The 24,953-nt window shown below is 40.4% G+C and overlaps 4 protein-coding genes and 1 long non-coding RNA gene across 6 annotated transcripts; 1 reads left to right on the top strand and 4 right to left on the bottom strand.

The window, feature by feature from the left end:
- Nucleotides 1–1,090: 1,090 nt before the first annotated feature.
- On the top strand, nt 1,091–4,887 carry kdf1a (keratinocyte differentiation factor 1a). Its single transcript, XM_056762847.1, has 4 exons — nt 1,091–1,331; nt 2,700–3,736; nt 4,051–4,116; nt 4,473–4,887. Exons 2-4 carry the CDS (start codon nt 2,719–2,721, stop codon nt 4,523–4,525), a joined length of 1,137 nt encoding a protein of 378 aa, XP_056618825.1. The 5' UTR covers nt 1,091–1,331; nt 2,700–2,718; the 3' UTR covers nt 4,526–4,887.
- Nucleotides 4,888–8,019: 3,132 nt separating this feature from the next.
- Nucleotides 8,020–14,668, bottom strand: nr0b2a (nuclear receptor subfamily 0, group B, member 2a). 2 transcript variants are annotated; one of them, XM_056762588.1, is made up of 3 exons: nt 14,310–14,668; nt 8,680–9,608; nt 8,020–8,593 (listed from the first exon to the last, which is right to left on the bottom strand). In XM_056762588.1, the coding sequence occupies exons 2-3, from the start codon at nt 9,200–9,202 to the stop codon at nt 8,352–8,354; spliced, it is 765 nt and encodes a 254-aa protein (XP_056618566.1). In that variant the 5' UTR covers nt 9,203–9,608; nt 14,310–14,668; the 3' UTR covers nt 8,020–8,351. The 2 variants fall into 2 exon arrangements, with proteins under 2 accessions (XP_056618566.1, XP_056618565.1); XM_056762587.1 differs by lacking the exon at nt 14,310–14,668 and having other exon boundaries at nt 8,680–11,259.
- Nucleotides 14,669–15,485: 817 nt separating this feature from the next.
- Nucleotides 15,486–22,098, bottom strand: pabpc1a (poly(A) binding protein, cytoplasmic 1a). Its single transcript, XM_056762592.1, has 15 exons — nt 21,385–22,098; nt 20,934–21,127; nt 20,729–20,844; nt 20,352–20,491; nt 20,176–20,270; nt 18,133–18,270; nt 17,926–18,021; nt 17,238–17,510; nt 17,008–17,098; nt 16,821–16,931; nt 16,596–16,738; nt 16,411–16,495; nt 16,188–16,318; nt 15,890–15,985; nt 15,486–15,808 (listed from the first exon to the last, which is right to left on the bottom strand). Exons 1-14 carry the CDS (start codon nt 21,575–21,577, stop codon nt 15,896–15,898), a joined length of 1,896 nt encoding a protein of 631 aa, XP_056618570.1. The 5' UTR covers nt 21,578–22,098; the 3' UTR covers nt 15,486–15,808; nt 15,890–15,895.
- Nucleotides 22,099–22,751: 653 nt separating this feature from the next.
- LOC130433265 (uncharacterized) lies at nt 22,752–23,953 on the bottom strand. The gene is made up of 3 exons (XR_008908556.1): nt 23,844–23,953; nt 23,616–23,663; nt 22,752–23,471 (listed from the first exon to the last, which is right to left on the bottom strand). It is a non-coding gene; the product is annotated as an uncharacterized LOC130433265 (long non-coding RNA).
- Nucleotides 23,954–24,070: 117 nt separating this feature from the next.
- On the bottom strand, nt 24,071–24,888 carry LOC130433264 (polyadenylate-binding protein 1-like 2). Its single transcript, XM_056763055.1, has 2 exons — nt 24,363–24,888; nt 24,071–24,281 (listed from the first exon to the last, which is right to left on the bottom strand). Exons 1-2 carry the CDS (start codon nt 24,511–24,513, stop codon nt 24,196–24,198), a joined length of 237 nt encoding a protein of 78 aa, XP_056619033.1. The 5' UTR covers nt 24,514–24,888; the 3' UTR covers nt 24,071–24,195.
- Nucleotides 24,889–24,953: the final 65 nt, after the last annotated feature.

The following is a 24,953-nucleotide window of genomic DNA, read 5'->3' as shown; positions in this document are numbered from 1 at the left end:
CTCTCTGTCTCTCTCTCTCTCTATCTCTCTCTCTGTCTCTCTCTCTCTCTCTCTCTGTCTCTCTCTATCTCTCTCTCTCTATCTCTCTCACTCTCTCTCTCTCTGTCTCTCTCTCTCTCTATCTCTCTCTCTGTCTCTCTCTCTCTCTCTGTCTCTCTCTCTATCTCTCTCTCTGTCTCTCTCTGTCTCTCTCTCTCTCTATCTCTCTCTCTGTCTCTCTCTCTCTCTGTCTCTCTATCTCTCTCTCTGTCTCTCTCTATCTCTCTCTCTCTATCTCTCTCACTCTCTCTCTCTCTGTCTCTCTCTCTCTCTATCTCTCTCTCTGTCTCTCTCTCTCTCTCTGTCTCTCTATCTATCTCTCTCTCTGTCTCTCTCTCTCTCTCTGTCTCTCTCTCTCTCTCTCTCTCTCTCTCTCTCTCTCTCCCTCTCGCTTTTTAAAGTTTGTAAGGACTAATGTATCACACTGAAGGGGCTTATTTGACGATAACAGACCGCTGCTTGTACATTATCCCGCTTATTAAACCGCTACATAAAATATGAAAATACTTTATTTGCTCTTTTTTGCCGAATGCAGAACTTCGAGGGGAAAAAGCCGTTTGCTTTCAGTTTTAAGGTAAGAAACGACATTCAAATGTCACGAACAGCCAATCTGGTTTAATCATTTGTAAATATAATATCAAATATTTTATTAAAATACATATTTATAATTCATTGGTCAAAAAAACCTGTCAAAATGATTTGCTGCATTCAGGTTACCGTGTGTTATTAGTTATGAGCGGTTGTTATCTGGGAACAATGAACCTACAAATGTCGCGACTGTCCAATCAGAATCAAGCATTCCAACGAGCCGTGTAATAAATTGTGATAATATACATCTGAAAAAATCGCAACAATACCATGTAGCTTAACATCATTCATTTGGTTATTTTCCTGTTTTTGTATCATTTCTTCATATCCATTTTTTCGTATGTCTCTACGGCTTGTTTCCTATTTTTTCAGTAGAAATAAATCTGAGTTTAACTGAATGAAAAGGATTGAAGCGTCACATCCGCGTGACGTCACGGCTCACCTGAGTGTGGGTGTGGTTAACCTGTAGCCGCAGGTAAAACACGGCACGAATCTAATCGAGCAGAGCGTCAGTATGAGTCCGACCTGAAACGGGCAGATCGATACGTGTTGTGTGTGTGTGTGTGTGTTTGCGCACTCGATGAATCGATTCAGATATCGATGAAGTGGATTTGATATCTCTGTAAAGGACCCGTGTTCAGGCGCGCGACACTTCCGCGATCCTCTCGCGCTCTAAACAACAGAGATTCATCTGATCCTATGCGGTAAGTGTCTGATACTGCCCCACACTCACTCAATACTATACATTACACTGATGTGTGTGCTGTGTGGGGACTTTTAAAGCTTTGCGAGCCTACATCACGATGTAAAGTCGATAAATGTGTCTCTTAAAGGCGCAGTACAGTTCAACCGAATGAATGCTAAACATAATAATGAAAGTGCAAAGTTGAGATGAACTCCGTCTGTAATCTCAGATGAAGTGTTTACAGGCCTGCTGGACATTCAACGTGTTTATATCTCTCTGTGTGTTAAAATAACACAACACAACTAACAATAGTGAGTTTAATCCATGTGACTTTTGTATTTCTTTGTCATCCTCATCAGTCTGGAGGTATTTCGAGCATTTAGAATACATGTAAACACAAACTTGATCATCAAGTAATTCTTGCCCACCAAAGAAAACCTTTTACCCAACATGACAATCACATGCAGCGGCCTCAGATTTGTATACAGAATATTAATATATGAACGTGGCTCTGTTGTTGTAACTGCATGTTTACATTTGACAGACGTCTGTAAACAAACAGAGATTGAGTCTAGATTGACATCTCGTGTTTGAGATGCTTACATCACTGATGTCCCGAAATATGTGCAGCGATTTCAAGTGATGAATTTATACATGTGTGTCGCGTATGTTCACATATGTATGTTACACATATGTTCATCTCCAGGTTTGTGTTATTGTGCAATGATCATAAAATAAGGAATGGCACGATATCAAGTTTGTCTTTTTCACATTTATGGGTTCTCTGAAAATATCAGTCCATTAGACATGTGGGAGTTTGAATGATAATTCATGTTTTTTAATCTATGTTTTTAAATGCCACAAACAACCAAAACATGTTATTAGGCCTATTTGATCATCCTCCTGTTTTGAAATCATTATCTATTCTGTTTAAGTCTTTGCTGTTTGTTCTCATATACATTTTTCTGTGAAGCTGCTTTGAAAAAATACATTTGTGAATAGTGACTCTATTTATTTCTCTGACATTGTGTCTCTGACAACAAAGAGATAAGAAATAATGAATTTATAAACCCCGACCACCGCTCGAATCCTCCTGCAGTTTTTCTTTTTCAAATCCCATGGCATTCACTGTAGGGCTACTCGATTATGACAGAAATTATAATCACTATTATTTTGGCCAATATTGAAATCCCGGTTATTTAACACAATTACTCACTAACTTTTAAAACAAAATATCAAAATTTTAACTTTTAACTTTTGCCTCCATTATTTTGTTGTTGTAATGGTTGAAGGCCAAAATAAATTTTCGATGAATTGCACAGCCCTAATTCACTGCAGTGTTTCATGTCTGAAATAAAGCTGGAGGTAACGTTTGTGTGTTCTACAGGTGGTGAATGTGTTGAGTTATGCCTGGCCACAGCACAGGAACTCATCCCAAGAGTCATCCTCACGGCTCGGGCCGCTCTCGATCCGATGGCTGCAGGCAGGGCCGCGTGTACTTCGGCAGCACGAGTCAGGAGACACACCGAGAGGCGTACAGCGAGCAGCCGCGCAGCACAGATGGGCAGTTTCCCCGCAAGAGTCATCCTCACTACGGTAACGGACGAGGATCGGAAACGCTGGGCTTCATCCCGGGCTCGGCGGACTCTCCTCCGGTCAATACTCAGGCCTGCGGCTCGTGCACGTCGCTCGGCTGGAGCGGCTGTAAATCTCTACTGTGTTGCGTCCTCACCTGCGGCCTCTATGGCTCTCGCAAACCCTGCCTGCCGGCCAACGAGAGCTCCACGGATAACCCTTCCAAAGCTGAGGTGGAGCTGAGGAAGCCCAACGGCTTGGCGCTGTCCAACCCAACGTGCGGCCTGAGTCCGGAAGATGGCAAAACCAGGCAGTTGCCCAGCTCCGGCAGCTTCAGGTACTGCGACGTCCACATCGCCGGCAAGAGGGTGGTGGAATACCCCGGGACCTCTGACGCGGCCCCGCGCCGGACCAGGACGACGGCGGCGACGACGAAGGGAGACGGCCAGCGGCCCATTAGCCACAGCAGCATCATCTCCCGGGAAGATTTGGATCTGGATGACCTGGATGACGGCGGGACGGACATCGACTCGCTCATCACCAAAAAGCTCCTGGAACTTTATAAACTGCACCAGATCGAGCAGCTGGCCAAATGCACGTCCGACTTGTCATTCTCGCGGAAGACCAACGAGATCAGCGACCTGATCAACAGCATCGCACACGACTACAACCTGGAGGAGCAGGAGGCCGAGTGTCGCCTGGTGCACGGCGTCATCCGCATCAGCACCCGAAATAAAACCTTCAAAGGTTACAAAAGCAAAGACTATAAAACGCAAGAGGTGAACGGGCGGAGGGACGGAACGCTGCCTGACAGCGGGAACGAGACCATGACCTTCAGCTTTCGTGATGGTAAGAGATGGTTTCTAAAGCCTACGACTTTATTTCTGCTGTGGAACACTGAAAATGGACGGTGGCCGGCGGCTGTCAGAAGACATGGAGCTCTTTGAAGCCTTGTGTACGTAAGGGTTTATGGGCTGGAACTCTTGCTTGACAGGCCTGGTCACCGTTCGCTTTCATCCAATGGAACATTATAAATAACTGCCTTTGTGTTCCATTGGTATGGGTTTGGAAAGACATAACGACAGAATCTTGGTTCCTTTATGAAAAGTTCAGCGGTGCTTGACTGCGTTTCATTTCAACGTCATTTCTCTTTTCTCATGAAGAACCTGAGGTACTGATGTCCGATCCGACAGACTCAGACGTGCGAGCCCGGGACATGAGAGGGAAACGTAAGTCCTGCTTCTCCTCATTTCTACGGTTTTGGGGCATGAATGTGTCTGCTGATGATGACGACGGGGTGATCTTTATGTCAGTGCCCTATTGGAACAGTTCCATTTCCCAACATTTTCGGACTCTTTTTGTCTCTGATCTTCCCTCTCCTCTCCTGCCCATCCCCTCTACATAAACTGTGACGGTCGCTTCTCTTCTTACCTCACACACATTCTTCCTGCAGGCAGTTCATTCAGTGGTATCGTGTCGCTTCCGTCTTTATAGAACCAGCAGGAACCGCTTCAGACCTGTGAACATGTGACATGTCTTCGAGTGTTGCGCTTTAATAAGATGTAAACCTGTTTTTTCTTTCCAGATTACTACTCCAGCTCGGCTACAGATTCATCAGGTGCTCCGCTGTTACGCTAGCTGCCGTCCCTTCGGTTTGTGCTGCCCACCGAGTGTCGGATGTCTGAAGGATTCACTTACGTGTTCTCACGTCGACTTCAGTGCCGTGCAGTTACATGTTGAACAAATGTTACACAATCATCAAAGACTGTTGTCGAGTATTTGTTCTCGTTTCACTTTTGTTACGACAAGTCGTGTCTGTTGTGTATTAATGACAGCGTCATGCTGTGCTGTCCGCCGTCCTACCGTCTCGGGTCCTCTCTGTTCTTTTTCATGCCTTCATCAGAACTGAAAAGCCACTTTTGTGCCGTGGAACGTCTTGAAATGCTTTGTAAAGATTTGTTGTTGATTTTTTTTATTGAAATAAAAAGGGAATATCCCCATTATTTTCTGTGATTTTGCCAACCGCTGCACGCGTTCTCACCATTTTGTCAGATGAAGTGGGAGTCTCGTCTTTCTGAGCAGATTTTAATCCAACATACTTTCAAATCTACGTGCTTTAGTGAAAGTGACCTGTTTGTCAGGTATGGTGACCCATACCCGAAATGTGACCTCTGCTTTTAACCCATCCAGTGTGTAGTGAACACACACACAGCACATAGTGAACACGCGTACACCCAGAGCAGTGGGCAGATATCACTGCAGCGCCCGGGGAGCAATTAGGGGTAAAGTGCACCTCAATTGTTACCCACCGGCCCTGAGGATCCAACCTGCAACCTTCTGGTCACGAGACTCTCTAACCATTAGGCCATGACTGCCCTACAGTCGTTTAAAGGGGTCATATGGCGTGAATACATGTTGTTCTGTGTCTTTGGTGTGTTATAAGTTGCTCATGCATGTATTAGACACGTAACATTGCTGAAATGAAAGTGTGGGAACAAAAGATGCATTCTGTGTAAAAGCGAATGCTCATCCAGACCTGTCTGAAACACCTTGTGTAATCACCCCCCCACAAATCTACATCAGTTGGTGGTCTGATGTGACTAAGACCGCCCAAATGTACACACAAGTAAGGTGGTGTACCTGTCAGTACAATTGAAGAGGAACCTGATGTTCCAAATATGGTCAGAGGCGTTACATTTCCCTCACATGCTTGCAGTATTCCACCAATCACTACACACTGGTGAACTGGCCAATCAGAGCACACCTCGCTTTTCAGAGACAAGAGCTTTGTTCAAAATCACAGATTTTTTAGACAGGCGGAGCAAAGAGGGGATACAAACATACATGGTATGAGGAAAATACAGCGTTTTTTAACCATAAGTCGTGTTTTCACATTGCATTACATCTAAAACAAACCATAATATTTGTTTTAGCCGTGATATATGACCCCTTTAAGATGAGGTTTGTCCTCTCTCTCTCTTTCCGTCTTTACCGTGTAGCATTTTTCTGGCAAGATCGCATTGCTGTCGCCTCCTCCCTTCTGCCTCCCTCAGGTCACTGTGTTATGAACTTGTTTGGCTGGTTTGACAGTAGAAAGGAAATAAAATCCCAGTGTTTGGGGAGGAGGGGCGGAAAATTCCCCTTACAACTGTCCTCTTCTTCACACCATACATACAACAAACACAGGCAGTTCACGAGACAGAAGTTCTAGAAACATCATAAATCATGTAAAGTTTATCACGAGAGCTCTAAAGCACTCCAGTCATTCAACACTCAGCTCTGAATGTGATATTACACTCAAAAAGAAACATGTATTCATCCTCATGTCATGAGACATGAGACATTTCCTCACTGACGAAAGAGTCGCATACAGATTTACAACCAATAAACGACGGCCGAATGTCTATTTTTGACTGAACCGTACGTTTAACTCGCTCATGTGAGAAACGCTTTATGAATGAGTTCATTCTACCTCAGGCAAACACCAGATTTAAGTTGTTCGTCTTCTGTTGTGTTGGTCTGCTGATCAGACTACATTTGCCAGCACAACACAATATACAACACTGAAAACTGTGTGACAAACTGTATCTTTGTGCTCTGTTGTTAAGCACACACAACAGCTTTGATTTCTGTGATGTAATAGGTCATGTGACAGGAACAAGAAATATTTGTATGTGGTAAATGTGTGTTTCTTGTATTCTGGCGTATCAGTGGCTTGTATTTCATGACTTGTTTTGTTGGTGTTCAGCACAAGAGGGCGGCATCACATCACACCTGAACCTGGAGCTGTGTGTCAGTGTGATCATGTGATCTGTGACACTCACTCACTTCACACACATCATAGTTCAGACGTTACAACGTTACCTATATTGTGTGTTTCTGGAGGAAGGACAGGTCCAGATGTGTCATGCACTGGTAGAATGGTGATGTGTATTGAGTGATTGTGTGTCTGACCCTGGAACAGTGACTTCACACTTCATGAGTCATTTTGACCTTTCTTCAGAAATAAATGTGTAACTCATGCTGGTGAAGCATCTGTAGATCTCTGAAGCTTAAGACAGATGTAATTCTACACTACACTATATACTGTTTGTTCTGTGTTACGCAATGACAAACTTCTTAAAGAATAGTTTTCACATGACCTCATCATCACAGAGAATATTTAAAGGGATAGTTCTCTCAAGTTCTCACATGACTTCATTTCTTCATTCAAACACAAACTCAAACATTACCGTTGGACATTTTGAATTGATTATCATTGTGTCATGCATCTGTGTTTTTGTGAATGCATAACAACACGATCACTAGATGAACAAACGTACGGTTTCACTTTAGATGTTTATGAACCCACTGGAGTCATTTGTGTTTACTTTAATGATGTTTGTGCTTTCTGGAGTTTCAACATGTCGAGTCCCAATAAAATCATTCAAGTCTGAGATGACACGAGCATGAGTGAATAATGAGAGGATTGTCAGATTTGGATGAACTGTTCCTTTAAATTTGTTTTGCTCAGATATGTGTTTCAAAACGTCGTACTGTATATAAAGTATCTGATCACACAATTAATTCAATTCAAATGTTTTGGGTGAAATATGTCTCGTTATTTTAGAAATCATTTGATTTGAAAGCGTGTGCTTAAATGTCTGAAATTAGTTTAGTAGACAAAAATTAAATTTAGCAAACAAACATGTTTTTTCATGACAAAACTAACATATTATTTAATAAAAATGTTTTTGAAACCGATTTGAGTTTGACTGAATAAAGGGCAGCCAATAAGAGCACAGAAGAGATGGGAAGTCCTTTAATGTTGTCTGAAAAGCATCTGAGGGCGAGATGAGAAAATTACATTTTTGCTAATTCTAGTCAAATGGTGACTACACTGAAGATGATCAAATATAACGTTTTATTTTTTTATTTATTTTTTGTAAGAACATAATTCCCGTAGTATCCTTTGTTTTATTTCATAATGTTGATGAGTTTATTATTATTATAAAATATGGAAAAAATATGAAAGACACAAGTGAGTAAGTCCAAAAACTTTTGACCAATTTGTGCCCATAAACATCACTGCCTTAACACTTTCTTAACTCATTTATAAAAGACTAAAAGACAAAACCAAACACAGCAAAAACTAGTGTAAAAATAGGTTTAATAATGATGAACATACAAAAACAAAAAGAGATTTCTCACAGAGACAAAATACACAGCTCCAGCACATACAGAGGTATTTATCTACAAGAAAAACTCCATTCCTGTACTAAAAAAAACATCAAGTGTGTTTCTAACACAGCCAACAAAAACAACGACACAAAGAAATAAATCACACACTTGTGACCTAGACGGCGTGTCAGACAGATGCAGTAATTTCATTAAAGAGTGTAAACAATGACAGAACCTGTAACTTCTGGAATCATATTTCAGATGTAACCCCTTCTCAAGGTGCCGAGTGTTCTGTTGAAGGTCACTACCTGGTGAACAGCATATCCATCAAGAGATCCAGAAGATCCGCCTGACCGATGACCGGCCTGAAGAACAGTTCTGTGATGAGAGCTGGAGTGATGACCTTCAGCGTGGACGCGGCGAGGAGGATGCGGGCGAATCGGCCCGTGTCTTCTGGATGAGGAGGAACCAAGACCTCCTTCAGTGCCTGTTGAGCTTCATACTGCAGACCCTCCACAAACAGAGACGCCTTCAGACCCGGCACATCTGAAGAGCAAGACAACAAGCACAAGTGTGAGGAAAACATCTGCTTTCTACAGTCAAAGAGCAAAGCGGGACCACAAAAGACCTACCGGGATTGAATATTATGGTGCCTTTTAAGTAAGCGTACTCCTTAGGGCTCAAATCCAGACTCCTGAACTTCTTCAGACACGCTTTAAGAGTTTGCACGCCACCCAGGGTGGGCTGCTCGCGCTCCGACTTATCCGCCTCTGGGCGGTTGAGGAGAATCTGTTTCAGCATGCTGGCTGCCGGAGCGTCGTGGATGGCGAAGTGGACCCCGTCCTGAGCCAGACCCAGAATGAAGAGCGGCGTCCAGCAGTTCTGCAGCAGAGACAGCTGGTCTTTGGGCGGCAGCTGTTGAAACGCAGGCAAACTCCTCATGAACTGCATGGTCTTGACCAGCACGCCCGACGCCACCCGGCACGTGTCATCCGGCGTTCTCAAACACACTTTCCTGCGCGTCTCGCAGCGGCAGGCGTGAGGAACCCGGCCGTAGTTGGGCGCGCTCGGTTCGGGGCGGCTGAGGATGTTGAAGAGGATGGCGTTGGACTGTCCTTTGCTGTAGTCGCCACACCAGTGACATTCAGAATCCATGACGGCGCGCGAAACGTGTGGACCGAAGCGCTGAGACACTCACCGTATCTGAAATGAGCTCCTATTTATAAGGAGCTCACAGCGGGTAAACTTCTGAACCTTGACCCAGTCCGTGTGTCAGATAAACAAGCACTTAGCAATCAGGAGAATGGTGATAAGGTAGCCCAGATGTATTTTAGGTGAGGTGATGTTATCTCCAGCATATAGTCCTTACACCAGGCTGTACCAAGCGACCAAGGACTCTTCAGGTATTCACTTATATGACCGCTATCATCACAGACATACGAGCGGGACAAACGCCAACCGGAAGAGACAGAAGGGCAATGAACTTCTGAGACACGTCGAGCGCTGAGGGTTACTTCACTGTCACATGACTCACATGAAACACAGCAAATTGAAGACGTGACTGTACACACAGAGACACAGAGTCTGAGACTCAATTAACCTTTTAGTAATGGATTCAGGATTTTTATTTGGCACAAACACATTTATGTATGAAGAGATCGGTTCCAAAATGAGATAACTCCCTTTTTTTCATTGTGCATTCCAATTAATATCAATCAAACTGCAGTTGGTTTGTTTTGATTTAAGACATAAGAACTCAAATAACACACCTGACTTATAGAAGAAAACACGATAATCATAAAAAACATGATTTAAAAAAAAATGTCATTCTCATTTTGGAACCAAACTCTTCATATTCTCTGTTCAACTGTGTATGTAACAAATACAAATCTTGAATAATAATATACTTCAATTGAACAATTTACAGTTTCTAATCCAGCGGAGTATATACAGTTACATTTCATTAATGCACTTTGCATGGTGAAGACCAGGTTTTTAAATACCAGCGTCTGCCAAATGCGTAAACTTAATTTAATTTAATTGTATTTTTTATTCATCCATTTCTCTTATTATTCTTGAAATGTGATGTATGTGTAGCTGCTTTGCAACAATGAAATTGTGAAAATGCTAAAAAATTTAAATGGACTTGACCTTCTAAAAAACACAGAATATGTAAAGTACTGAGATCATACAGTGCTATGATATGACCCTGAACAATGTTTAACAAATTTCTGGTTTTATATCGTTTTAAAACACTGACCATCTCACAGGACCTGCAGATGATACACTGGAACAAAATATGTTCTCAAGTCATAAGGGCAACATTTATTTTTATACATTTAGATATATTTTTATTAACTTATTGAAAAAGATTTAAAACATTTTTTTTTAAAAATGATCAGTTCCAAACCTGTTGTTTATAATGTAAAGCAACTTATTATTGGCCAACATTGAAAAAATTTGGATTTGGAAAGGCAATTTCATTGTTCTTAAAAATGTAATGCAGCTAAAAAAGTGAATTTTGGTGTGGATTCGTTTTTCTCTGAAGGGTTGTGAGATGATAGAGAGCGTTTATCATCTGTCATTGACATGTTTTTGTGTCCTGGTTTATTATCTCAGCAGTGCCTAGCACAGAGAGATGAAGCAGATAAGTGAATTATTTTATTGCTTTCAATCATATCAACAGGAGCTACTCGTGTAATTCACTCACATTCTCATAATGACCTTCTGTTTCCACACACACACAACAAAATCACTTACGGTCTATCAGTGTTAACGGATGAAGAAAGATAAAAGTACTACAGTAAAAACAAAATGCAATCAAAATCAAAATCAAGGAAGGCATTGATCACAGAAATCACACATTCACAGAAGACACTTAATGATCATTTCTTCTAAGAGTGCAAACGTCTTGATCTTCCTCTTTCTGCTTCATGTTTGTTCTTAAGCTTCTAGTATTAGACTAAAATAAATAGAAACGTGATTAAAAAGGTTCTTGTTTGCGAAGTGTTACACTTATTCAATTCCATTTGATCTGTATCTGTTCACAATGTAGCATTGTTTCTAAGCAGCTTAACAGGAAGAAAACCAAACAAAAGGAAAGTCACAGAACACAGTAACACAGTATAGAAAGAGTGAGACCATTCTAATGAAAGCAATGTTCATGGAATCTATTATCAGGAGTCTCCTGGGGTCTCATTTTTAAGCATTTACATAGAAACCGTCCTAAATCAGATTTTACGACCTGTTTTTCCATTCAAGTGCGTACATGTGATTCATAGAATGAATGTACGCACAGAAAACACATGTATGCCTCTCTATCATATGTGAAATCTATAAATCGCAAATGATGGTGAAATTGCACGCAGCTGAACACTGTTATCACGTCAAAGACCGTATTTATAAAATTTGAAAGTTGCCATGATTTTTGCATACGCATACTTTATGATCAAATCTGTGCATGCGCACGTTTAATAGATGAGGCTCCCTGTGAGCAAGCCAACACGGCTCAGTGTCGAGGAACGGGATGGAAGAAAAACACTTTTGGAGAAACCCGTCTCAGGCGGGAGGACCAGATCTTCTCTGCCATGTTACAACTGCACATGATTAAAACTGATCAATTCTGTGTTGGCTGTTGTGTCTTTATGAAATTTGAATTAACTCTACATGCGAATTCATATACTGTATTAAAACACTAATCTTTTTATAATTATAATAATCTAAACTCTTTTACTACGTCTGCAAATTCTTTAGGGGAAACTTGTGACAGGTTACTCAATATAATGCTAGAATATAATATATAAAAATCAATATAACAATCCGATTCATTTGCAGAAGAGAAATGTGACAAATTTGTGACAAGCATATGTTATTTTTAGATTAGAGAATAGAGTTGATGTGTGATTTATTTATTGGCATTACAGAACACATGAAGTCACCGAGCGTTTATCATGGAGCTGTAAACGAGTGTTGATAAAGTTAGTGTTTATTGAAGCTGGAGACGCTCTGAGACAGACACAGAGGACATCCTCTTATCTCCTGTCTGATAGTAACGTTACAGAACATTACAGACTGACAAAACGTACATGGAATCATGTGCTCAAAGAAAAAAACTGACAATGATGACATTTGTGACCCAGTCTGTGAAAACCAGGTGAAAGTCTTAAAATCGAGATAAAGATTATCCCAGTTTGATTTAAGCCGATCATTTCATTATAATTCCAATCCAGTCTTACTCAGTCAATATACAAGATGGGAAGATTTTATTCACAGAATGTTCTATACATCTTATTTTAAGAGGAAAACAGTAAATCACCAAAGCGTGACTTTAGCAAGGTTTTCACAGACTACGTCACATTTGAGAAAATAGTCAGCAAGCTGCATGACTTACTCTCTTCAGGCTTAAATCTGAGAGTCAAATAAATTTCAAACTTTACAAAACTATTAAAACATCACAGGACTGGTCTATAAACATGCTTATGGTGGTCTGTGAGGACCTATTTCATGATTTATGCAAAACTCACTTTATATTTATCTTGAGGGGGGTTGAACTGTCTATGACTGCTGAAAAAAGTTCAACTTAATTTAATTCAATGTATGTTTGTGATGCATTACAAATAGAAAATGAAGTTCCCAAACACAATAAGATTTTTTTTTTCACTCCAAAACTGAAAACAATTATATGGAATATATTTCATGTTTAATAATGAGTATATTTTATTGTATTGAATTCGCTCCTGTGTGAGGCAGAATTGAAACGCTTTCTTTGTATCTGATGAAACATGTATTGAACCGATAAACAGCTCTTACTCTCTATTTTAAAAGTTCAAATATTTGTAGACATTTAATCGTTTAGCGGAGGTTTTATTCAAAGGTACAAACAAGAGAGCATTGAACACCTTGTTACTGAGCTAAACGACAGACATGTGATGTTGTTGATTTGAAGAGTTTGCAGTTATTGACCCAGAGGACAAGAGATCAACATTATTTCAGACATGAGAATGAGAAGTAAACACAAAAGATCACATGACATCATCTATCAGGATTGATTTAATGATTCAATCTATCTCCGTTTGATTTGATTATCTCAGGTTGTGTTTTTTCATCAGGATCGTATAATCTTCACACAGAAATACTTGCAGAAAGATGACATCTGATTTGTTTTATTAGTTACTATAACTTGTATCCGTCCATATTATTTCCTTGTTTTGATACTTCGTTATTATTCAAAATGAAGAAATGAATAATAACACACTTTAACTTCACTGATTTATTTTATAGTTATAGTTATATTGATAGTTATTCCTATCAAACATTCTTCAATAGAGTTTCACAAAAGAACATGAGGCAACATCTTCAATCTATTTATATTTCCAGCTTTATGACACTCATAAACATGACAGAGCTGTAAAGTTGAAGGCCAGGTCGAGATTCCAGAACGTTTGGTTTTCATTCGGTTACTGAACTAAAGTAAACTGTCTACAGTTACAGCCAGTGCTTGAATTGAGAGGGAGCTGGAGAGATCTGGGACCCCCATATTAGAGACCCCGTATAAGACGTAAAGCAGAATTAGGGGTCCTTCTGATATATTTTTAAATGATAATAATTACAAATCTAAAATTTGTGCAAATAAGATCTGATAAACAATTATACAATAATTATTGCATTAATACAGTCTAATACATATTTATATTATAAGTTACTCAAGTGCTTTATATTGTTTTCGGCTTGTTTAGCGCCTCTCTAAAGGTAGCTCCTGCAAAAAAATGTCATCACTGAAATAGAAAGTTTTATACTCCTTTTTAAGCTAATTTTCAGTCTGTCTCTCTTTCTTTGTGGTGTACTTAACAAAAACTATGGTGTGATAAACTCATAACATAGGTTATTTAATAGGGTTGTTCTTATATTTTCTCTATTCCAATCAGATACTGGTGGGTGGAGTTAAATAGACTTTTCAATAATACATTATTGCCGCCCAATAAAGAACATCTCACGGTGGGGAACCCCATAAGACAGGATTCAATTCAATCACTGCTTAAAGTAGTTATGAGTAAGCATGCATAAAACTTGTAATATCATGAAACAGTGAATATTGCAACGCATTTAATATTAGTTATTGGTCTGATATTGAAATGTTTTAGATGTTGAGGACAATAATATTGAACTTTATTATGACCGTCGTATATGTGCAGTGGGTAGTTAAGCTGTTTTTGTGTTTTGTCTGAAATTTGTGGTTAAAATGTGATGCACAGATGACACTGACCTGCACTTGAACCCTGAACACGTCTGTCATTCCTCCACTTTTACTTCCGCTGAGCGTTCACTACTGGCGGACACGCGCGTTTTGAGCAAAGCTGCGCGAGCGTTTTCAATTAATTGCTGTGGAGTTATTATGGAAGAAATTGAACGCGTCACACTTTTGAGGTGCATTGCGGGACAATCACACGTTTAAAAACATGAACAGTTGGAAGTGGGAAATCGGTTCTCCTGATGACCAGAGATCACACTAACGTTACCTCAACAATCATCATAAAACAAAAAGTAAATTAATAATGAACAATATTCGTTGTTTTAATTCATGAATTTAGTCAAAGTAACCAAGATTTTTTTTTAACGCAAGTGTTTGACTTCCTTGAATCTACACTCAGCGCGTGCACATAAACTGCTGACGTTTGCCGTGAACAGCCAATAGGGACCAACAAGGAAAAGGTAGGTGTGGCGTAGATGTTATTGCCAAAATAAAATGTATTTTAACCGCAACGATCAACATCATCTCAATGAAAAGGATTGAAAACTCACATGAGCAACATATTTCACGCAATTAATAAAAATAGTTTAATTTTGAATATAAATTTGCTAAAATGTTTATTTAGAATGTGTCAAGTCAAAGATGAAAATTAGCTTAAAGATTGCAACTAAAAACACAAATTCTTGATCATACTTTGATTCACCTCAGAAAGATCTCGGGACCAGTTTAAAATGAAATGTGGTCATATTGCACTCAGATTGTTCTCGCGCAGAGGTGCTCTGTTGATGAGGTTTCACCTCACGCGCAGCTGCGCAGAACGTCACACGTGTAGATTCCTGCTGCCATCTGGCGCACCTGCGACATTCCTCCAGTTTCAACAGTGCAGCGTATCGCTTCCTTAAACAAAACATTTCAGCCTTTCAAAACCAAGAGAAACGAAAGCAAGAACCTTCTGGAATTTCGTAAGCCAGTAAAATTTGCCTGAACTTACACAACATCCCAAATTCACTTCGTCCATTCTAACCAAACTTGAGTGAGCATGACAATGCACTACAGAATGAAGTATAGAGATTAATTAAGTAAAAACACATTCCATATAAACAAGTCTGTGTCAACCTTTTAGCTTTTAAATGAACTGTTCAGTGTAACAATGCAACAGTCATTTAATGAAAAGAAACTCAAACAAGGACACATGTTTAAAGTTTTTATTTATTCAAGCAGTTAAATCCAATTTCCCAAATGTTCAGCTATCAACTGCAAGAACACAATTGACAATGAGCATTCATTAAGAGGAATAAAAAGAAAGGAATGTTTTGGAATTTTCAAAATTAAAATTTTTCCATTTTTTTAAGATTTTTTAAATATAATCAAGGTCCAGATTTAACCTCTTGACCTGGCAAAATATTTTGATGTATCCACTGTATTATTTTTTACTTTTGAGTATCAGGTTTTTCAATATTTATCTATTTTATAATGCTTCCGTCCTGGTAAAGTCAGGCTCACAAATCTTCATTCTGAAATAAAAAAAGTTAAAGAGTTAAAAAAAGAAACTAAGTCAAGCAGAAAAAGGCTTTAAAGTCATATGGAGATCTCACTTTATCTCAGACAGCTGGGGCGGCGGGGTTGGGCACTGATTTCTGTGCGGCTTCTTTGGCCTGATGAGCTTGTAACACAGCGACAGCTTCATCAACCTGAGAACACATCAAATCATTCATGAACACTTCAAAACACAATAGCTGATGATTTTCTCACAACTAAGCCCTGTGCATCAAATTCATTGTGAAGTTTACAATTATCATATAGCCAAACTGCCTGTCTGAGTTTCATGTCAAGGTCACACAATGGTTTCAATAACTGCGTGATGTTAGCGGAGAGCATTGCGTGATCACAGACCTTAGAGCGCAGAGACTCTGGAGATTCCAGCATGTGGAGCAGCTCTGAGTTGTCGATCTCCAGCAACATTCCAGTAATCTTTCCAGCCAGACTGGGATGCATGTTCTGAATGAGAGGGAAGAGACGCTCACCTGCAATGGAACGACATGGGGCATGAGAATCTCCACAGACACAGAGCTCATGATCATCTAAATGTCAAAGGAATACTGTAATGGTTTGTTACCCAGCATCTGCTTCTGTTCCTGTGGTGGGGCGGCAGCCAACATGGATGCAGTCAGAGGCTCCTGACCTTGAACGTGTACAGCAGGCTGGTGGTGGGGCAAAAAAATGAAACCGGGTCGATCAGATCAGCTTTTAATATATAAGGTTATAACATGCAGCTGAAACCAAAAGAAGAGTTAATAATACCTGCTGCATGGGGACCTGAGGTTGACTGGGCATGTGCTGCTGTGGATTGCGGACTCCAGGTGCGTACTTGTACTGTGGCACACCTCTCACTGGAGCCGTTCCCGGGGCTGCAGCTGCGGGACGAGGACCCATCCCTTGAGAGGCTGAGAGAAAAAATCATCAGGATCAATAAAACGAATGGTAAATCGTCATGAGCCATAAAGCGTTACAGCAGGAGTCACTTACTCATTCGCTGCGATGCCATCATTCGGGGAACCTGCGAGGACGTGGGACGCACCCCACCGAAGGCTGGGCGGGGGGCTGAAGGCCTGATGGCGTTTGGCATGTTCTGGAAATCTGCAGAGAAAACAATACAAATTAAAAGTGAATCGTTGTCACACAAGACAGGAAGACAACTAGACCGTATACTCACGCTGAGGACGGACACCTTGCGTTGCCCAGCGAGGGCTGGGGCGGAGCTGTGCAAGCTGACTGGTGGGATAGTATGCAGCACGATTCTGAGCCTGTGAACACAAGCCATCAACATTAAAGTCACAATACCAAGATCGGTCTGTCTGACTGTGTAAAATGGTCTCGATGGTCTTAAACTTGAATAGACCTGCTCTATATTAATAAACGGATGTAAGGGGTAAAGGGGCAGACCTGTGGAATAGCAGCCATGAAGTATCCAGATGGTGGTGCGGGCTGGTAGGGGTTAAGGACTGGGTTTGGAACAGCTCTGACCGTGGCCATCCTCTGCATGTACTGGCTGGTGAGATGGGCCTGACGCTCCTCTTTCCTCTGGGCCAGAGCCACATACAGAGGTTTGGTGGCGACGATACGGCCGTTCATTTCAGTCACAGCCTTCGTGGCCTCTTCGGGAGAAGAGAAGCACACAAACCCAAAGCCTTTGCTTCTGCCGCCCTCCATCATAACCTGAACAAAACACAGAAGGATGTCAATGAGGAGAAAAATATTTTAATGTTCATAGGTTCTCCTTTAGTTCAGTGGTTAGATCATGGCGCTAGCAATGCCAATGTCACGGGTTTGAGCCGACACTTCAAAAAAACCTGTTTTCTGTTTCCAGGTAAAATGTTTAAAATAATACAAAAAAAATTGGGAAAAGAATTTAATATATCTTATAATTCTACAATGGGAAAAATATTAAACATTATTTCCACTTCACAGAAAGTGTCCATTATTTGAACAGACTGTTTTTTTACAGTGCAGGGATTGCACATACTCTGATACAAATGTATACTCTAATACAATGCCATGTCAGTCACTAGATAAAGGCATCGGTCATATGCAGAAATGTATAATGTCACAGTGGTCTTCTAAAAGTTTTTACCTTTGCACTTGTGATGGTGCCGAAGGGTGAAAATTCTTTGCGCAGACGTTCATCGTCCAAGCCGTCATCGAGATTCTTGACGTAGAGATTCACTCCCTGTTGGAAACCACAAACCATGCACAGGATTATTCACTCTGAACTCACTGATGGCAGCCATGTTCAGCTGCACTGATCCACAGAAAGGTGCTGGCGAGCTGCTCATCTCACCTGATAGCGGGTCATGCGGTCCTGCTTCATTTGCTCAAATTTACGCTTTAGTTCAGTCTGCCGCTCTCCTTTCTTCTGAGCACGACCCACGTACACCTGCTTCCCGTTCACCTCCTTCCCGTTCATCTCATCCACAGCCTGAGGAGCAGAGACAAGATCCCACAACACTTCAGTGAGAAGAACTCCAGAGATCATTCAGCAGCAGATGGATGCATGGTTTAAAGTGAAAATAATTCTTCTGAAATAGTTTTTCAGGCCAAGTTGTATTCCTTTAATTATCTTTATTTAAATAGTCCAAACCAACAGTGTTTTATGAGGGTATGTTTTAAACCGCTTTAATATGCTGCCAGTTTGCGTATTTTAAAAGCCGTTTTCAACCTATGAACAAAATAACACTTACCTTGACAGATAATCAACCTTCTACATAACTTGTGTTATGTTTTAATTTATCTAATACCAAACAAGGGGTCTCATTCACTAATAATTACGTAGATTTTATGTACGCACATTTGAACCTCCCTCAACAGAATTTGTTCTTAACCTTGTCCTTATGTTGGTGAATTTGGAGTGTTCTAAATGACCGGCCGCGTACACAGGTTTAGGCATTTGCATAAAACACACCCAAACCATCTCCATATTATGGCTTTCCGCCTTACCGTTCCTTTACCACCCATCGCCACTTAAGTCAAAGTTACTCCAGGCAACCCCATGTGCCGCTGTCTACAGACGTACTCTCGCAAGTAATTCCAAGTGCACAGTCCTCAAATTCAGGCCATACACGATAAAACACCGTTTATACAGACACACAGTTTGCAGAGTTCTGTCCTGTAAAAGCGCTGCTATTCAGAGAAACCTCGCAGCTCGAGCTACAGTCTAACAAAGCTTTTATTATTCTTTCACTGTATATGATGAAATAAGTGTAAAATTAAAAGTACATCTATACCTATTTATAAATATATAGGCTATTATTTAAAATATATAACTATTATCCTGAGATGAAACATGCATTTTGTCATAGAGAGAGAGAAAAGTAAAGAGAGACTGGTGATTTTTGTGTAAGTGTGCTTTCAACTTCTTTTCTCTTATATTTAGAATTCATTTCTATACAAAGGTTTTTGTGAATCATGATTTGTGCGTATGCATTCTTTGTGAATGAGACCCAATATTTCCTGAAACTCAATTAACAGGGAACAAAGTAACAACACTAGCATTAAAGACCAAAAGAGGGCCTCGTACAAAAGTCTCCAGAGTGCTTTTCATTTTTCAACCTTTTGGCTGTGAAACTATACTCCTGAAGCCTGGTTACACCTGACACCCGTTTCAGTGTTTCACTAGTTCCACTGTTTGACTACCTTTTCCAAAGTGAGGTCTAGAAGGTAGCCTATCACTTTTACATTTCCATGGCAACGATGTCGCGCTGCTTATGTGATATCACAGTGCCACAGCAGCTGTACGACTGACTGTACATTCTGCCTTTACATCCTTTATCTTTTTAACTCAAAATAATCAAACTTGTTAACTATGTCATGAAATATCTAATATTCCAATGGTCAAATATGTGCATGTGAATGTGTTTGTTGTTTAAACACTTTAATAATGATCGCGCTAGTCCGCAGTCTGAGATCTGTCAGATTCACATCATCTAAGTTCACCACTTCCCTCAAAATACATAAAAGTAAGTGTGTGGTGAACTGGTAGAAGATTCTAGTGGTTTTATCAATTGCTTGCATTGCGGATATTGTGTATCTGATGTGAAAACACATCCGTCAAATTATATTTGAGGATATTGTTAGCGCCACTTCCATAGACATCAGTGTGTATTTTACAAACTCTAGATGTATTTTTAGTTGTAGGCAGATGTGTATGTCTGAAGCCTACAAGAAACATCATAAGCACTGTGACAGGATTGAGTCTGTCTCTGGTTCAGACCCAGTCAAAGGAATGAAATGAAGTGAATTTAAAACATTAATGACAGGACAGAACCCTGCAGTTGACAGAAATCTGTCGTACCGATGGAGAACATTAATCAATGTGGATACTCACCCTCTGTGCATCCTCATGCCGCTCGAAGCTGACAAAACCAAAGCCTCTCGATTTGCCGCTCTCGTCGGTCATGACACGAATACTGAGAGCTGGACCTGAAATAACAGGCAAACATCAAAGACCTGATTCCACACAAAGACGAAACAAGTTCAATCTACTGCCAACAAAACACTCACCATATAGACCGAAGACCTCCCTCAGCTTCTCATCGTCCATATCTTCTCCAAAGTTCTTAATGTAAACATTGGTGAACTCTTTGGCACGAGCTCCCATCTCAGCCTCACGCTCCTTGCGAGACTTGAAACGACCAACAAACCTGCAAGGTGAAAGAATCCGCCTTTATTATTCCATCTGCACAACACAACCGAGCCATACTCTATCAACCCAAAACAGACTGCGTTGATTTTGATTTCAGACCTAAAAAACGACACCGGGGGTTTGCAGAGATTCACATTTTTCCAAATCAATAAAACGGTTTAATGAGATGCAGTTAATCAAAACACACAATATCAATCAAACAAATTACAGATCATCCAGTTAAAATCACACTTACACTTTGCGGTCATTGAGCAACATGCCATTCATTTTCTCAATGGCTCTTTCGGCCGCCTCATGGGTCTCAAAGTGCACAAAGCCGTAGCCTTTTGAGCCATTCTCATCACAAACCACCTGCAGGAGGAGAACAGCAAACCCAGCACACACATCAAACACAGGCGTTCACACCAGAGCAGCACAACTCATGCATGTGTATTTATTACCTTGCAGGACAGAATGTTGCCGAAGGCAGAGAAGGTATCGTACAGAGCCTTGTTGTCGATGGATTTGTCCAAGTTCTTGATAAAAATGTTGCCCACCCCACTCTTGCGCAGCGAGGGGTCGCGCTGGGACCACATGATCCGGACGGGTCTGCCCTTGATGACGTCAAAATTCATGGTGTCCAAAGCGCGTTCGGCTGAAACACGAGTTTTGGTTACGACAGATCTCCATATACACAAAACCAAGAAGTACTGCTCATAAATTGAGTAAAATCTGCAGAATCTGATATTATAGATGCAGATAAAACCTGTCGCTTCTATCAGAGATGTAACGAGATCCATTTTTGGCTAGAATCCATTTTTACATGCGACTATCGGCGCACCTCTAGTTTCCGTTTTGTTTTCCCATAAATAAAACATCCGAGAACCTGAAACAGACATCAAATAAACTTACCGTCAGCGGGTTGCTGGAAGTTCACGTAGGCATAACCCAGAGAGCGACGGGTCATCATGTCCCTGCACACCCGAATCGACAGAATGGGCCCGGCTGGGCTGAACTTCTCGTACAACATGGCCTCGGTCACATCCGAGTGGAGATCACCCACATATAGAGACGCCATCGGGTAACTCGGAGCGCTTGGATTCATCTCCTTTAACGACTCACGTTATCGTACGACCGATGAACGATACACTAGTGGACAACGCGGTTAGAACCACGACACCCGAAAAAACGGAGCAGAAAACACGCGGAGGAGTTAAGCTACCGAGCGGCTGTAATGGCGACGGACGAGCTCGAATGCGCTCGACAGTCTCCTCGAATACGGTCAAACGACAAACAACCGCAAGAAACAGACTGAAGGATCAATTAAAACGCGTTCGGTACCGAATTATCGTCGACAGGTTCGCGGTATCGCTCAAGACACGATGATTAAAATTTACCTCAGGCCTACTGAAGTCAAAGCGTGCGGTGCTGCTCGAATAATCTCCTCAAATCTGTCGCGGATTCTGCTTCACCGAGATATTCGGTAATAAAAGTAGATTTCTGTTTGTGGGTTTTTTTCTTGTTTTTGTATTTTTTTTTTGTATTTTTGATTTTTTATATAAGATGTGTGCGGAGGCTCAGAGGCACACGCGCTTTCTCTCGCACCGCACAAGGTAGGGGAAGAAAATCGGAAGTAGCGCACAGATAAGAGGCATTCTCGGCGGAAGTTGCGTGTTGCTTTACATATATATGTTTTACTTGAAAACAAAATAAAAGCCCTCGTGAAGAACCACGCGGCATTCTGTAAAAATCATTTATTACATGTAACATACATTCTTCGTTTTTGAAAAATTGTGATTTTTGGAAGTGTTAAATGATTAAAAAAAACGCATTTACTGTTCAGGTTATATTAGATGATCAAGATCCATTTCATTCTCAGATCCTTATTACTATTTCATAGTTCTTTTATTTTACTTTAAGGTCTTATGCAATATCCACCAGATATAAACTCATGGAAATAAAAAAAATACTCCATAGACTATATTAATAATGTGACATGTTACCTTATCGAAAAGGGACATTTTCCTGATAATATAATTAGTTATAAAATGAATCTGTAAAATTTGTGAATTTGCAAAGTAAAAAAAAACTTAAAAGCACAAGAGACGATCATACTCATAAAATAGACCATGAGAACTCCAAGATCAAACTGTTTTAATTATAAAAAAGGCATGATCAATACTAACACTACTCTGAAAACAATATAACAATTTTTATTGTTAAAAATAACAAAAGTATGATCTATAAATACAATGAAATAGTACAGGAATAATTTTGTAATATGTATTTAAGCAACAATTATTAGATTGAATACTAACATCAGTGCAAGAATATTGAAGGCCAAAAATGAATTGCTTGAAAATATTTGACCATGAGGTTAAAGTACATATTTACAAAGTATAGTAGAGATGAAACCTTGTGCACTGTATGATCATTTCGCTGTAGATGTTTCAAGATTAAATCGTTGAGATCAGCGGGGCGTTTAAAGACTGCTCATCACCCCAGAAAGAGTTAAGGTAATATCAGAAACACAGGTGTTTAGGGTATAAGACTGGAGGCAAAAAAACTTGTTTCTATAGTCTGGAGGGGAGGAGTCATGGGTTCCTGATGACCTGAAGGATGCTCGATTGGTCCTCAAGAAATAAACCAATAAATTATTTTAAGAGATAGTATGCTTCATTTATGAAAGGCTATATATCTTTTTTATTTAATGCTTTGTAAATTGTAATTTACAACCCTAATACCTTTAAATAACCTTTAAATATTAAAGAAAAGTGAAAATGGGTTTAAAAAAAACTGAAACAGAATCACCTTATTGTGACCAGAAGTCTCAAACTTCAACTGACATCAAAGAATAGAGTCATCTGCCTTTAGAAACAGTAACGTTTGGAATTACTTGATCGACACACACACATGCAAGATGGAGGCATGAAGGAGAAATGCTGTTTGAATGTAACAGTGAGTGATGATGAAGATACTACAGATGACTTTTGTGTCTTCTAAACATAAAAAACAACAGCATTTATTATTTATAATTGACGTTAGGACAAATTACCATGATATATGATTATTGAATAAATGTGACAGCCTTACTTGAAATCAAATAAAGACATTTTAAAATGCATGACGTGTGCATGACTCACAGGATGCAGGAATGGAAGGACTGGTGAAGGATTTACATCACTGATGAGCTTCATTTATATGAACAAACACAAAACAATCAATCAGATGATCAAACCCAAACCAGTCTGTCCTCAGTGAAACTACATCAGAATAATAATATAATTCTGTATTCATGATGCACATGAACTGACCTTCATGAGACTGAAGCAAAAACAAGAGCTCAGAATTGTGGCTTTCAGTGATCTTACCTGCCAAGGGTCCGTCCATTTCCTGCAGGAGCCGGAAGAGACCATGACCTGTGTGAACAGACAAACGTGTGTTCAGACTTTTCTCCTGAAAGTTATCAGCACCGCGCAATCACAAAGAACTAAATCAATCCAGAACATTCAATAAGCAAAATAATAGGAATGAACTTGCCCAGCATCATTTCCTCAGTGCTCTGAGCATCTCAGCCCGACGCTCCTTCTGACACGAGAGCAGCACAACGCATGTGTCTTCATTACCTTACAGGACAGAATGTTGCCGCAGACAGAGAAGGCATCATACAGAGCCTTGGTGTCAATGGATTTGTCCAAGTTCTTGATGAAGATGTTGCCCACCTCACTCTTGCGGACACTGGCACCACATGATCCGGACGGGTCTGCCCATGATGATGTCAAAGTTCATGGTGTTCAAGGCGTGTTCAGCTGAAACGGGTCAAGTTCAACAAACAAGAGTTTAATTCTGGTTATGACAGATCTCCAAACACCAAAGCAACGGGTTCTCACCGTCAGCTTTTTGGCAGAAGTTCACATAGCCGTAACTCAGAGAGCAGCGGGTCATCATGTCCCTGCACACCCGAATCGACAGAATGTGCCTGGCTGGGCTGAACTTCTGGTAAAGCATGGCCTCGGACACACGGGTGGAGATCACCCACATACAGGGAGTCCACCGGGGAGCTGCGAGCGCTAGTGGTGGACGATACTGTGAAATTTGGTGTCGAACCGATTCCAAGTAAAAGCAGGGCCAGTATTGCCGATACCGATACCAAAACTTTTAATAACAGATTAAATGAACAGAAAACCGATATAGATCAAAAAAAATCTCCCTATCCTACTACTTCTCTAGATTTAAAAAAAGTCGACTAAATTATTACTGAAGAACAAACTTTTAAAACTGCTTTTCAGTTTTTGTTCACTGTTATGTTTAGACACACTAATATAACAAATTACACTTCCCTATCATTACATTTTTAAGTGAAGTTATAAACAAAGTGCACACAATTGTTTGAGAAATAAAGTAAATAAAGAGTTTAAATAGAGTTTAAGTACTTCTAATCTTTGGCTTTTTACCCCCAAAGGCCCACTGCCATACTTGGA

The sequence above is a fragment of the Triplophysa dalaica genome, chromosome 12 (genome assembly GCF_015846415.1).
Source record: "Triplophysa dalaica isolate WHDGS20190420 chromosome 12, ASM1584641v1, whole genome shotgun sequence".
NCBI lineage: Eukaryota > Metazoa > Chordata > Actinopteri > Cypriniformes > Nemacheilidae > Triplophysa > Triplophysa dalaica.
Note: the sequence above shows the minus strand (reverse complement) of the source record. Positions and strands in the feature narration are given on the sequence as shown.